Here is a 13,897-nt window from a genome sequence, read left to right on the forward strand (position 1 = left end):
GCTTTGAAGGAGAGCTCTCTCTGCACCTTTTTTGAAGAGCCATGTCATAGCCGGGAATATCTCAGAAGGAGGAGGTGTTTGTTGTTATAGCGGCGGCGCGGCAATAGTTATAGATATTCTTTGTAAAATAATTGGCCAAGTGCTAGTCGAATTGGCACATGGAGGGTTCCGTACTGCCCCATTTTCATTATTTTTATTTTTTTAGTAGTTTTATCAAAGCACCCATAGAAGTAAATATTTCGCGAAAATTTTACTTGTCTACCTATTACGGCTCAATAGATAAAGCGAAAAATGCTCAATTAAAAAAAAAAAACAGTGATAGCACAGGGTTGAAAGTTAGCGTCTTGATCGAGGGGTCCGAGGTTCAAATCCTAGGCACATGTGAGGAAAACGGCTCACCTGAGAAATCTTAAAAAAACCTCAAAGGTATGTGAAGTTTACCTATACGCACTTGGCCAGCGCGGTGGACTATGGCCTAATCCTTGTTATTCTGAAAGGACACCTGTGTCCAGCACAGTAATGTAGTACAGCACAGAGATGTGTAGTGTGTGTGTGTTGATGATGATGATGATGATGATGATGATGATGATGATGATGATGATGAGGTTTTAAAGTCTCCAGACATAGACCGTGTCAGACACGTGTCGTGGCAGACAATTAGTATTCTCCTATACAATATAATCTACTATCCATCTCCTTTATAATCTAACGATACCACACAACTCGTAGGTCAACCATACTGTAATAGGGCTCTCTTGTCAATTAAAATGAATTAAAATCAATTTAGATTGTTTAGTAACTTTCCATTTGTGCCATGACTAGACGATTTCGGCAATTTATTTGAAGGTTGTATTCTTAATTTATTGAAGGCTAATTTGATTCGTTCCTATATACTATTAGTGATTGTTATTAGTTGTAAGGTTCGATTCCCGGTCGAGCAGGGATTTCAATTATTCCTAAAATTACGTAAGATTATCTGGGACTCTGGTATGTTACTTTAAAGTTTAAAGCAGTGTTTCTCAAAGTGTAGTTTCTGTTTTAATTTATTAAAAGGTTTGCCACACTGGGGGACAAGCTTCTATGAGGGGGTCACGAAGCCTCGGTTAAAAAGAAAAAGAGAAATAGAAAGTTCAAAAAGATTAAAAAATATTAGGCTGTTGCAGCGATTGGAAACAGCGGAAAGTAAGGTTTTGCAAAATCATGTTCGTAAAAAGTTCATGGCACGAAAAAGTTTAAAAACATTGCTTTAAAGGCTATTCTTTTTTTATAAAAGTCTGACCCTGTAGCCTTGCGATGTTTCCCTTCCCCGTTGAAGTAATAATAATGAATTAATACGCACATAATTTTTGAGAATCAAAGGCTCATATCTGTCAAACTTCGTAGCCCTGAGTGAGAAATCGAATTTCAGACCTCTACTGTTTTTTTAAACCGTTATAATTTCATCATCATCAACAACCCATTACTGTCCCACTGCTGGGCAAGGGTCTCCTCTCAGAATGAGAAGGATAAGGTCATAGTCCACCGGCCAAGTGCGTATTGGTAGACTTCACATACCTTTGAGATTTTTTTTATAAATCTCTCAGGTATGTAACCTACATACGTGAAGGAAAACATGATGAGGAAACCTTTCCTCATGATGTTTTCCTTCACCGTTTACCAAGTGATAATTACTTTCTAATACGCACATAACTTTGTAAAATCAGAGATGCGTGCCTGGGATTTGATCCTCGGATCCCTCGATCGAGAGGCCGAGTTTCTTAACCACTAGGCTATCACTGCTATATGATCAATTCTATTTAGGCGGGGCAAAAACTGAAAAATGCAGCCCCGACCATTTATATTTATTTTTACCCAACTATGACCTACGCACCTCGCGAATAATAATGTTCGTGCGTAGTGCAGGGGGCCTACCACCATCTTTTAAAAACCATCATAGTTTAGGAAAGTTTTATTTCCTCCTTAAAACAGTAAAATATTCCGTCTTACACAGTTGGACAAACTTAAACCCTTATTAATTTTTCGCTTATTCATTGTATAAAACCAACTGAAAATTTCATATTTTGCATAAAAAGTGTAATTTCGTGCAAAAAAGTAAAAGTATGATTAAAATAATATTGTTTTAAGAGATGGTAGTAACCACCCCAGGTCAAAGTTTAGTATATTATGAGTTGTCCATTCGTTTGTAAAGAATTTGGTCACCCTCTGGATTTGCCGCCCGGGCCAAGGCCCCGGCTTGACCACCCCATTAGATCCGGGCCTGCTGCTTTCCACCAGGTCGCATGTCTGCCATATCGTTATGTATACACTATACAAATGTATAGTTTATACAAAAAGTTATATAAAAAGTCCACTGTAATATAGTAAAATAATAAAAAACGCTTTCTACACTCACAGCCCCACACTAGGATTCCCTGTATCGTGGGTGCTATGGACACACACAGAGACAAATACACAAACACCCAGACCCAGAAACAGAAATCTAAATTCATCATTTAGAAATCTGTCTGGCCGGGGATCGAACCCGGGACCCTCTGCGCGTCAGACCGTCATGGTGACCGCTCCGCCACGCGGGTCGGGTAATATTTGATGTTGCTTACAAGACAAAGAACATGTAACTTGTTATAACAAAGTTGTTTATTTAAAATGATAGGTATTCTGTATATCAGTCAGTAGTCTAGATCTAGTACTTCTAGTTTCCACATGGTTCCAAAGCCATAGAGTCATTGTTCGGTACTTATGTAGCACTTGAAAATAGTTATCGGTCGCCTACATTAGAACAATAAGAACTTGTTTATAATGGCGACGTTTTTGAAAGATTTTATTTAATGCCTTGTTCAGTAGGTTATCTTGCTGTTAAATTTTAAATTGGTTAACCCGATAGACTTTATGACATGTTTCTGTAGTACCAATCGAATCGAATCGGCTTCTTGTCGAACTTCAAGGTACATAGTCTTCGCATCTCCATTTTTCTCCAGCATTTTTCGCTAATCCTTATATTTGGATTTGGCCCTTAAGAGTCATTTGAAAAATTCACTCTGTATATACCTAAATAATGTAAAGTTTATTTAAATATATCTACAAGGAAGAAAGGTGATAGAATCCTCTATGGTTCGAGTCCGGCGGCACCACCGCAACACCTATTTCTGCCTCATAACAGCATTGTTAAGCGCTGTTGTGTTCTGGTTTGAAGTGTGGTAAGGGACACATTATTTGCCGAGGCGTTCCAGCTTAGTTCCCAGAGGGTAGCGGCGCATCTGTGGCCGGCCTCAGGTAGGAATATTTTATCCTATCTGGCTTGATTACAGACGTCCATGGACGGCAGCCACTTACAATCAGGTGGACTGCATGCTCGTCAGCTACACCTTCATACCGAAATGCAAGCAATTCTTAGTTTATTTAAGTATATCTACAAGAATTATGGTACCATACTGACGTCACGCAGTATTGGTATTCCGGCGAAGGGCATTTGGGGGAGATTGGCATGAAGGTCGCTATGGTAATGGATTTTCGATGGCACGAACGCGAAATGTCATCGGCGTTAAGCCAAATTTAGGACAAAACAATCTATATCTATTTATATATAGATATGTGAATAAGTTGGTATATTTTTAGGGTTCCGTACGCAAATTGTAAAAACGGAACCCTATTACTAAGACTTCGCGGTCTGTCCGTCTGTCACAGGGCTCTATCTCTTGAACTATAACTATAATATATAGATAGATACTTGAAATTTTAAAAAGAATGTGTAATGGTGGCCGCTATAACAACAAATATGAAAAATAAAAAAGTTGAAAATAAATGGAATTGGTCCTCATACAAGAACCACTATTTTTTGACGTTTTTCGCTTTATCTATTAAACCGTAACATGTAAGATGTAAGACAGTTTTCACCATGCATTTACTTCGGTCTGCTATAATAATAATAACTAAAAAAAAAATCACCATCCAGCGGTACGGAACCCTCCGTGTTCGAGTTCGACTCGCACGTAGCCAAATCAAATCAATTTTTTTATTCAAAATAGGTTCTTTACAGAATGTCAAAACAACTACCACCACTTAACAAGGTGTTTCGTTATAGAGAAGAAGCCAATTATATTCAAAAATAATTTTAGGTATTTATTTTTATCGTCGTCAAACCACAAAGGGCTCCACACATATGTATTGTGCAATATAATAAGTAAATACCGTCACGAGTATGTACAAGTGGGTCAATGACATTAGTTATCATTTGCGCTAAAACGTGGGATTAGTTAGTCGTAATTATAATTAATGTTGTCACTCGTGTTTTATCAAATTAAACATAATTATATTTGTGATAACTTGTAACTTTAAACAGATAACTCATATTTACTAGCTGACCCGACAAACGTTGTGTTGCCATATAAATAAAAAAATGTTAAGGGCGAACAACTCTTATCACTTAGGGGTTTCAAAAATAGATAGAATATTTGAAACTGCGATGGTAGCGAAGTCTGTCGAATCCAATGTGAAAACTTCCAAAATCAACAACTACTTACGAATTAAAAATTAATTAAAAAAAACGGACAACTTTTCCCACGGACTAAATTGTGAATCTAAACCATTCTCAAGTCCCCTTGAACACACACAACAAATTTCATCAAAGTCAGTCCAGTCGTTTAGGAGTTCAGTGACATACACACGCACATAAGAAATATATATATATAAAGATATATTATAATCACACAAGAATCCTAATTATTAATGCGAATGTGTGTGTGTTTGTTTGTTACACTTTCGCGCCTTAACTACATAACCGATTCAGAAAAGTACATAGGGTAGCTTTTATCCCGATAAAAATCACCGTTCCCGTGGGATAGATAGTCTCTGACAGCGAGCGAAATTGCCATTAAAAAGTAATATGTACCTACGTATATACAAATATGTAATTCGTTTCAATAAAGATTGTAATTCAAAGTGACGGCGTTTGTATTTTTTATCCGACTACGGATGGTAATGTTTTTCAAGCGTATGTGTGTATGTCTCTCTTGGACACGTCCTGCAACCCAAACGGCTTGACGGATTAACGTATGAGGTGTCGTTGGATTCGTCTAAATTGTGGGAGAGATAAAGGTTAGGTATATTTTTAAGCAGTTGGTTTTTTTTTTATTTTATTTTTTGTTTAATATGGTAATGAGTACCCACGATACACAGTTTTATTTTCTTAATTGCTGATACCTTATATGTCGAGTTTCTATAAACCTTTTGAAGGTGGTAGAACCCTTTGTGGTTCGACTCCGGCGGCACCACCGCCACACCTATTTCTACCTAATAACAGCAGTGTTAAGCGCTGCTGTATTCCGGTTTGAAGGGTGTGGTAAGGGAGACAGACTTTTCCGAGGCGTTCCAGCTTAGTCCTCAAGGGTAGCGGCGCATCTGTGGCCGACCTTAGGTCTTCTATCTGGGGTTGATTACAGATGTCCATGGGCGGCAGTAGCCACTTACCATCAGGTGGACTGCATGCTCGTCTGCTACTCTTATATTATATAAAAAAAAAAAAAAAACCTTACATATTAAAATGTTTTACATATCAAAACCTGATTACATAATATTAATATTTCTCAATTCCGCGATATTATCAGTCAGAAATATTTATTTGTTTTGTTTTTAATCGTTATACTGTGAAAGCGAATGCAATATTATATTAAAGACCCGTTTTTATCTGATTGCGGAAGGTAATGTTTTTCATATACATATTTGTATGTACGTATGTAGCAATGTATGTATGTATGTCTCATTCTTTGTCACGCTACAACCCAAACGGGTTGACGGATTAACATATGAGGTGTCGTTGGATTCCTCTAAATTGTGGGAGTAACATAGGCTATACTAAAGCAAAAATTCTCTAATTAATTTATAATTTCTTTGTTGCAGGTAAATGTATAATGGCGCCGAGATAACCAAAGTATTATTTGAAGAAAGTGTACAAATATTTATTTACACAGTGCCAAATAAGTCACAAAGTGATAGAATCAAGCTTCAAAGTGAAGTGTAAAGTGTGAAGTGCAAAGTGTAAAGTGGAAGAATGGATCCCGGATATTTTGACACGGAAAGGAATCAGAACCCTCGAGAGAAGGCGAATATATTTTCGAGAATATGTTTTTGGTGAGTATTTTTTGTATAACCCTACGATATGATTATGGCTTCAACATTTCATACTAACAACGGTTAGAGCATTGATTCCCAAAGTGGTCCAGGTGGACTTCCAGGGGTCCACGGGAGACTTATTGGGGGTCTACGTAGACGTGAACAAAAAATGGGGGTCCACAAAATGTTAGTGAGGGTCCACGAAAATTGATCTGCTTTTGATAGTAAAGATCAAAAATGTAAGAATAGTGTTTACCTGTTAATGTATGCCGTAGGGCCTATCTACATTGTCCCTGTAGTACCGGGACCAGAATAGGGCTACGGTAACCCTTGCCTGTCGTAAGAGGCGACTAAAAGGGGCTTCCGGGGTTGCGGGCGGCAAGAGTGGGAGCTCAAACCGTCCAGCAAGCGAGCCCGGGAAGGACAGCGGTTTGTGTGGTCGCATATCGCTGTAATCACCAGGGGATGTGAGAGGAGCGTAAATTGCTCCCCCCAGGGCAGAGCCCGATAAAAGGGCATCGCGTTAGGAGGACTCCGGTTGTGTTCCGTTGGAGATCCCGGAGTTCTCCACCAAACGCTGAGGACGGCCACCGGGGGGGTTTTAGTGTGGTAAAAATCCCACATAACCCGGCGTCACTCCCATGGCGTCGGGTACCTTTTGAAGGTTTCCCCCTCGTCAACAAAAAAAAAAAAAAAAAAAAGGGCCTATCTACATTATTCTAAATATCTAACTAAGCATATAATATTTTAATAAGGCAAGCGACTGTTACTTGTACAAACTTGCGTATTCGATATTACGTACAATGCGTGTACAGACTCGCAAAGCGCTATCCGGGAATAAGGGGACAGAACTCAGCAGCGACACAATTTTTATTTTTAATTTTTTGGCGACTTTAAGAATGTGCTAGAAATGTAGGAGCAGGGGGTCCACCGAAACTAATAAAATTTTGAAAGTGGTCCACGAGAAAAATAAGTTTGGGAACTACTGGGTTAGAGTATGGAAGAGCGGAGCGTCATGCTACAGGCAGTCTTAAAATGCTTAGTAGGATGGCACCAAACACTCCATAAATAGAAAAAATACAAAGAAATTTTTAGTATAACCAAATTTTGTTATACCTAGTTAAAAAAAGTAGTAAATAGATATTTCAAAAAGGAGAAGATTCTCAATTTGTATGTATTTATTTTTCATTTAACCAATGACGTTATCTTTAGACTATTACAAAATTTCATTTCCTCTTGTTTTACATAAGAGGTGGTATTTTTTCTTCAAATATAAATGGGATCACACGGGAAGTGTACTTTTCTAACGAAAAAGATTTTTCCGATCACCCTTCTTATGAAAAAGAATTTTCCGGAGTAATGAGTCATCATCAACCCATTACTATCCCACTGCTGGGCACGGGTCTCCTCTCAGAATGAGAAGGATTAGGCCATAGTCCACCGCGCTGGCCAAGTGCGAATTGGTAGACTTCACATACCTTTTAAAAACTTTTTTTTTAAGTTTTCGCAGGTATGCAGGTTTCCTCATATTTTCCAGTAATGGATTAACATAAAAGAATTATATCTGGGGTATTAACAGAAATCCATTTGCGACAGTGTCCAGGTATATTACATTTTCGGTTGCTGCTTCTATCTATAATAAAATAAAATACAATTTTATTTTCAGGTACACTCTACCCCTTTTCGCGAAGGGTCGAAAAGGACAGCTCAGTATATCAGACGTGTACAGGTAAGAAGCTACAAGCTTTTAATTAGCCCTTTTTAGTTCATATGTAAGGGTCAAAATTTGCAACTAAATTTTAAACGAGTTAACCCCAAGCCATTGAAGTAAAATTTTGGCGTGGATGACATTGCATTATTAACTTAGTTACGTCCATAGATTAGTAAAGATACTTCGCCGCCTTCAAATTGAATGTAGCCACAAACGGCTTATTATTAAGTTCTTTTTTTGAATTCTTGACACATAAAAACATTTTTAGAGAAAATTTACGAATAAATACCTAATACTGCGTAATTTACATAATAAATAAATAATTATTTCAAATATTTTAGGGACATTTTAGCACGGAGACGTGGCAAAACTTTTTTACGCAACTATTTCAATTCTCAAAACTGGGTACTTTTTCTTGTTAGGAGTGAGTAATCTTTACTTATATAATATGGTGACGTCATTCTAAATTAAATTTGGCGGTCGCCCCAAATGGCGGATCAATATTTTTTCTCACAGTGTCTTTTTGAAAACGATTTTTTAATATAAATTTGTTTTAACAATACCTTTGATAAGAAAGAACCCTATTTTTTAAGGGGTAAATTTAACTTTGTCAACCGTCAGATCCACTTTTTAATATTCCGTTTTGGATTCCATTAAAATGAGTCCAGGGGGGTTACTACCATCTCTTAAAACAATATTATTTTAATCATACTTTTCCTTTTTTTTTGCAGGAAATTTAACTTTCTAAGCACAATATGACAATTTCAGTTGGTTTTATACAATGGATTAGCGCAAAACTAATAAGGGTTTAAGTTTGTTCAACTGTGTATGACGGAATATTTTACTGTTTTAAGGAGGAAATAAAACTTTTCTGAACTATGATGGTTTTTAAAAGATGGTAAAAGGTCCCCAGTTATTATCGACCCATTTTTGTCCCACTGCTGAGCACGGGACTCCTCAGAATAAGAGAGGATTAGGACATTAGTTAATCGCGCTGGCCAAGTGCGTATTGGCAGACAGTAACGCTGTTTGTCCACCAACCACCGATACCGAGCCGATACCGATAATTAATGACGGCGCCGAAGTAGCGTACATACATTTACTATAGCGGCTTGTCCACCGCACGTCCGTCACCCGAGCTCCGTCATCCCATAGTAAATGTATGTGTACGCTACTTCGGCGCCGTCATTAATTAATCGGTATCGGCTCGGTGACGGTGCAATGGACAAACAGCGTAACACTTGTAAGAAACATTATTTATTTATTTAGTGGACTGCCGACATAAAGAGCATTGTAAATAGTCTAAAATTTAAAATAAGCTAAATAGATCCATTTTAACTGTTCTTACAGTTATGGGTAATCACATCGTGCATTCAAATTATGTTAAAGTTTACACATTTCATTAGAAACACGTTACAAAAGCCAATGTGTGTGTGTGTGTGTTTGTATGTGTATGAGTGCGTGTGCGTGTGTGTGCTCGCGTATGTGTGTGTGTGTGAGAGAGAGTGAGCGCTCAATTTGTAAAATTTATTCTATTGTTAATTTTTTTCCTATTTTTTTACCAGATGTACACCAGGTCACAGGGCAGCACCGAGAGGTGACGTCATGGGTGAGAAATGGAAGGACGAGTTAAAAAAAATAGGTAAATCCCAGATTTATTTATACTTAATTTTTTTGTGTGGAACCCTAATTATTTTTGGAAAACGAAATTAGCCTAATCTACTCCTTATAACATCAGTTAATTGCCAGTGAAAGTCCTGTCAAAATCTGTCCGGCCGTTACGGAGATTAGCCCGAACAAACATACAGACAGACAAACATAAATTGAATTGTAATCATTGTTTCTTTGCTATAAATACTGTACATACTTTCATATGCATTCAGTAAAAAGCTATTTTTTTGATATTCCAAAAAGATACTTCAATTTTGTTTATTTGATAATGACGATGATTTTTATATTTGATGAGGAGGATAATGATGATGATGATGATTATGATGATGATTTCCAGATGAAGGCAAGAAGCCGTCACTACTGCGTGCCATGCTAAGGATACACGGTGCTAAGTTCTTCATATTCAATTTAGTTTTCGCTGTCATAGATGCTACTTTTAGGTAAGAATATAAAAATATAAATTCATATATGAAGGTGATACAAGTCTTTGTGGTACGATGCCAGAGGCATAATCGCTACATCTATTTCTGTAATAATAGCAGTGTTAAGCGCAGCTTTGTTCTGGTTTGTAGGGTGTGGTAAGGGGGACATACTTCTCCGAGGCAACCAGCTTAATCCTCAGGAGTAGCGGCGCATCTGTGGCCGACCTCAGGCAGAAACCTAATCTTATCTGGGGTTGATTACAAATGGCTATGGCTGCAAGCAGTTCCTGTCAATGTTCTTTAATGTTCACTGCCGCCCGTGGACGCCAGTAACCAACTTTATACAGAAAAGGCCTGCCTGAAACCGATCACATATGCGTTGCCACTAGGTGACGATATGTAAATCAGTTTGAAGGTATGTTTGAAGGTGGTAGAACCCTTTGTGGTTCGACTCCGGCGGCACCACCGCCACACCTATTTCTACCTAATAACAGCAGTGTTAGGTGCTGCTGTGTTCCGGTTTGAAGGGTGTGGTAAGGGAGAAAGACTTCCGAGGCATTCCAGCTTAGTCCTCAGGGGTAGTGGCGCATCTGTGGCCGACCTCAGGTAGGAATATCTAATCCTATCTGGGGTTTATTACAGATGTCCATGGGCGGCAGTAGCCACTTACCATCAGGTGGACTGCATACTCGTCTGCTACTCTTATATTATAAAAAAAAAAAATCCTATTCGCCTTATTAGGATCGTCAAGATTCAGGATTAACGATTTACCTTGTGCGATTTTAGCTTGGTTTTTAGTGTTAAAACAATAATTATATTTTTTTATGTTAAACTGTATCTGTTTATGTTGAAAGTCTATCTCAGTAATGACACAGTGGGTAAACAATGTTCTTTGCTTGCAGGTTGTCAGTCCCAGTGTGCCTAGGGGGTCTGGTCACGTATTTCTCATCGTCACAAAAGTCTATCACTGACACCGAGGCGTACCTGTATGCCGTTGGTGTTGTAGGGTGAGTAGATTATTCTCTTTTTCAAAGAACAATAATAGGTACTATAGTCTGATTCATAATTAGGTGTCCAAAATGTAAACAAAGAAATGTCATTGTCAAAATTCGATTACAGGTATTGTAAACCTTAACAAATTAACAAGAAACGAAAAATTTCACAAAATTCAACATAAAACAAAAACTTAATAACTGCACACAATTAAAAAAAAACGCGCTACGAAAACTAGAAAAAATTCGAGTTCGATCACGATCACAAAAATGAATAATATCAACTACGAAACTTAAAAATGGCGGCACAAAAAATGTGTTGGATGCCGATTGTGTGACCATTATCACAATTTAATTTTCTCTCATAAATCTTGTTTTTTATTATTATTACTGTATGAAATGGAATTGAGTTAATATAAAAATTGGAAAATGTGAATTGATTTTAATTTATTTAAATTATTATTTTATTATCGATGTATTAATTTAATATTGTCAAAGATAAGAAACTACCATTTGACACATATTTTCTTGATAGGTCAACCAACACCTTTGTTTACATTTTGGACACCTAATTATGAATCGGACTATAGGAATATGGGATGTTTAATATTTGACATTACAAAAGTCGTCATTATTAAAATTGAAGAAAATGTTTAAAATGTAGCCCATGACATTTTCACATTTTACACGAATCCGAATGACAGCTCATATGTTAAATTCTGTCAAGTCGTTTGGGCTGCAGTTTGTCGGCACAAATAATGAGACATAGAGGTGAATCTGAAGGTGGTAGAACCCTTTGTGGTTCGACTCCGGCGGCACCACCGCCACACCTATTTCTACCTAATAACAGCAGTGTTAGGCGCTGCTGTGTTCCGGTTTGAAGGGTGTGGTAAGGGAGATACTTTTCCGAGGCGTTCCAGCTTAGTCCTCAGGGGTAGCGGCGCATCTGTGGCCGAGCTCAGGTAGGAATATCTAATCCTATCTGAGGTTGATCACAGATGTCCATGGGCGGCAGTGGCCACTTACCATCAGGTGGACTGCATGCTCGTCTGCTACTCTTATATTATAAAAAAAAGGTGAAACCCATGTATTTTGTGGTGGAGAGTAAACGAGCAGGCAGTCCACCTGGTGCTAAGTGGTCACCACCGTATGTACACCTGTAACCAATTCCAAAGCTGAAGTTAGTCGCAGGTGCATCATTCTTCGGCTCATTTATTTCTGCTTAATTACATCAGTGTTAAGTTTCTGTGTCGTAGTTCAAATTGAGACAAGGGAAACATACCTTTCGGAGGCATTCCAACTCACTTATCAGGGGTAGCAACGCAATTGTGGCCTCATTGCAGCCACATTTAGGCATCTAATCTAATCTGGGGTTGATTACAGATGTTCATGGACGGCAGAAGCCACTTATCACGTGGACTGCATGCTCGTCCGCTACTCCTATATTACTAAACGAAGGTGATTCCATTGTTTCCAGGTTTATGGTTGTGATGGCGAGCATGATGCACTCCATGCTGCTCTTCCTTCTGGACATGAGTCTGAAGATCAGGGTGGCGTGCTGCTCGCTTATTTATAGAAAGGTTAGTAAAATGTTGTAAAAAGGGGCAAAATATTTATCATCATCATCATCATCATCATTATAATTGTTAGCGTCATCATCTACACTATAATCATCCTAATTATCATTAATCATTATCATCAGTAACATAATCACTTTTCTCTTTTCTTCCTGAATCAATTTTCTCTTTTCTTCCTCAACCAACTTTCTTTTTTGTTTTGTTTTAACCAATAAAAGAAATATGAACTTTTTTAAATTTGTGTTTTGGTTACCCATCCAATTTTCATCTGCGCTCGATATTGCTTAACTGTGTAGATAGGTGATCTAAATAAGCCATGTCATTTACAAGTAATAAATAGTGGATCAAATCAAATCAAATTAAATCAAACATCTTTATTTGCCAAATAAGGTACAAAACTCTGGTGAAACCTGTCCTAAGATACAAGAATCCTCTTATTTTACCATTTCGGCGTGCAAATATGGTTATAAACTTAATTTTATGTTAACATACTTTGTTTTAATCGCATAACACAATTAGTCACACTGACGTAATTGCACAATAATATCACATGTCAGTAAAAAATCCAAATAAAATAATAATAATAATAATGAAATAGTTACAATTTTTAATTTTTGATGTCCGTTTACAAAATTAAACTTGCACATTGTGATCCTCACATAGTTACTAATAAAGCATATTAAATGAAAACTTGTGAAACACACCAATATATATTAACTATCAAAACTTTTAAAATGTTTATTTCCAGTTACTCCGCCTGGACCTGACGGCCGGCGGGAAGGCCACCGAAGGCCTGGCGGGCCACGTGGTGAACCTGCTGACAACAGACGCCCAGCGGTTCGACATGGCGAGCATATTCTTCACGGACCTGATTCGCACGCCCATAGAGAGCTCGCTGGTGGTGTACCTCATGTACCGCCAGATCGGGGTCGCCACGTTGCTCGGCGTCGGCTTCCTGCTGCTCTTTATACCGCTGCAAGGTACCTGTGTCACACTTACTATCCTCCCAACTAGGTCAAACTCTCACCATCATCACCCTCAGTGTCACCCTCATTGTATGTCTTACTTGCCCCTTTTTCACCTACACTATATCAAACTCACCCCCACCACCTTTCCCCCTCATTCTATATGTCATCTCTTCCCCATCCCCCTTTCACCCCTAATTTTATATGTCATACTCTTCTCCATCTCCCCTTTCCACCCTAACTCTTTTGTCCCTCCTCTGTCTCTGTCTTGTATTCTGGTTTGAAGGGTGTGGTAACTTGCTGTTGTTAACATTGCAAAGTACATGTGTAATTTATGCACTATGCATCCTTTATATCAGTCACTGGCTGACTTTTAATTGTGTAATTATGTGTATATTAGAACGCTTTTCTTCACTCTTTTTCTCCCTTACTTCCTTCTTATTCCATTCGGATA

The 13,897-nt window shown here is 38.0% G+C and overlaps 1 protein-coding gene across 1 annotated transcript in view; it reads left to right on the top strand.

The window, feature by feature from the left end:
• Window positions 1-13,897, top strand: part of LOC140756852 (probable multidrug resistance-associated protein lethal(2)03659) — a 66,591-nt gene that overhangs the window by 28,173 nt on the left and 24,521 nt on the right. The window contains exons 2-8 of the mRNA XM_073092386.1: window positions 5,893-6,123; window positions 7,772-7,834; window positions 9,382-9,458; window positions 9,825-9,927; window positions 10,812-10,916; window positions 12,379-12,481; window positions 13,227-13,458. Coding sequence (XP_072948487.1) covers window positions 6,044-6,123; window positions 7,772-7,834; window positions 9,382-9,458; window positions 9,825-9,927; window positions 10,812-10,916; window positions 12,379-12,481; window positions 13,227-13,458 — 763 coding nt within the window. The 5' untranslated portion in view covers window positions 5,893-6,043. The remainder of the gene's footprint in view (window positions 1-5,892; window positions 6,124-7,771; window positions 7,835-9,381; window positions 9,459-9,824; window positions 9,928-10,811; window positions 10,917-12,378; window positions 12,482-13,226; window positions 13,459-13,897) is intronic.

The sequence above is a fragment of the Epargyreus clarus genome, unplaced genomic scaffold (genome assembly GCF_041222505.1).
Source record: "Epargyreus clarus isolate Ecla_fem2 unplaced genomic scaffold, WU_Ecla_fem_2.2 ptg000036l, whole genome shotgun sequence".
NCBI lineage: Eukaryota > Metazoa > Arthropoda > Insecta > Lepidoptera > Hesperiidae > Epargyreus > Epargyreus clarus.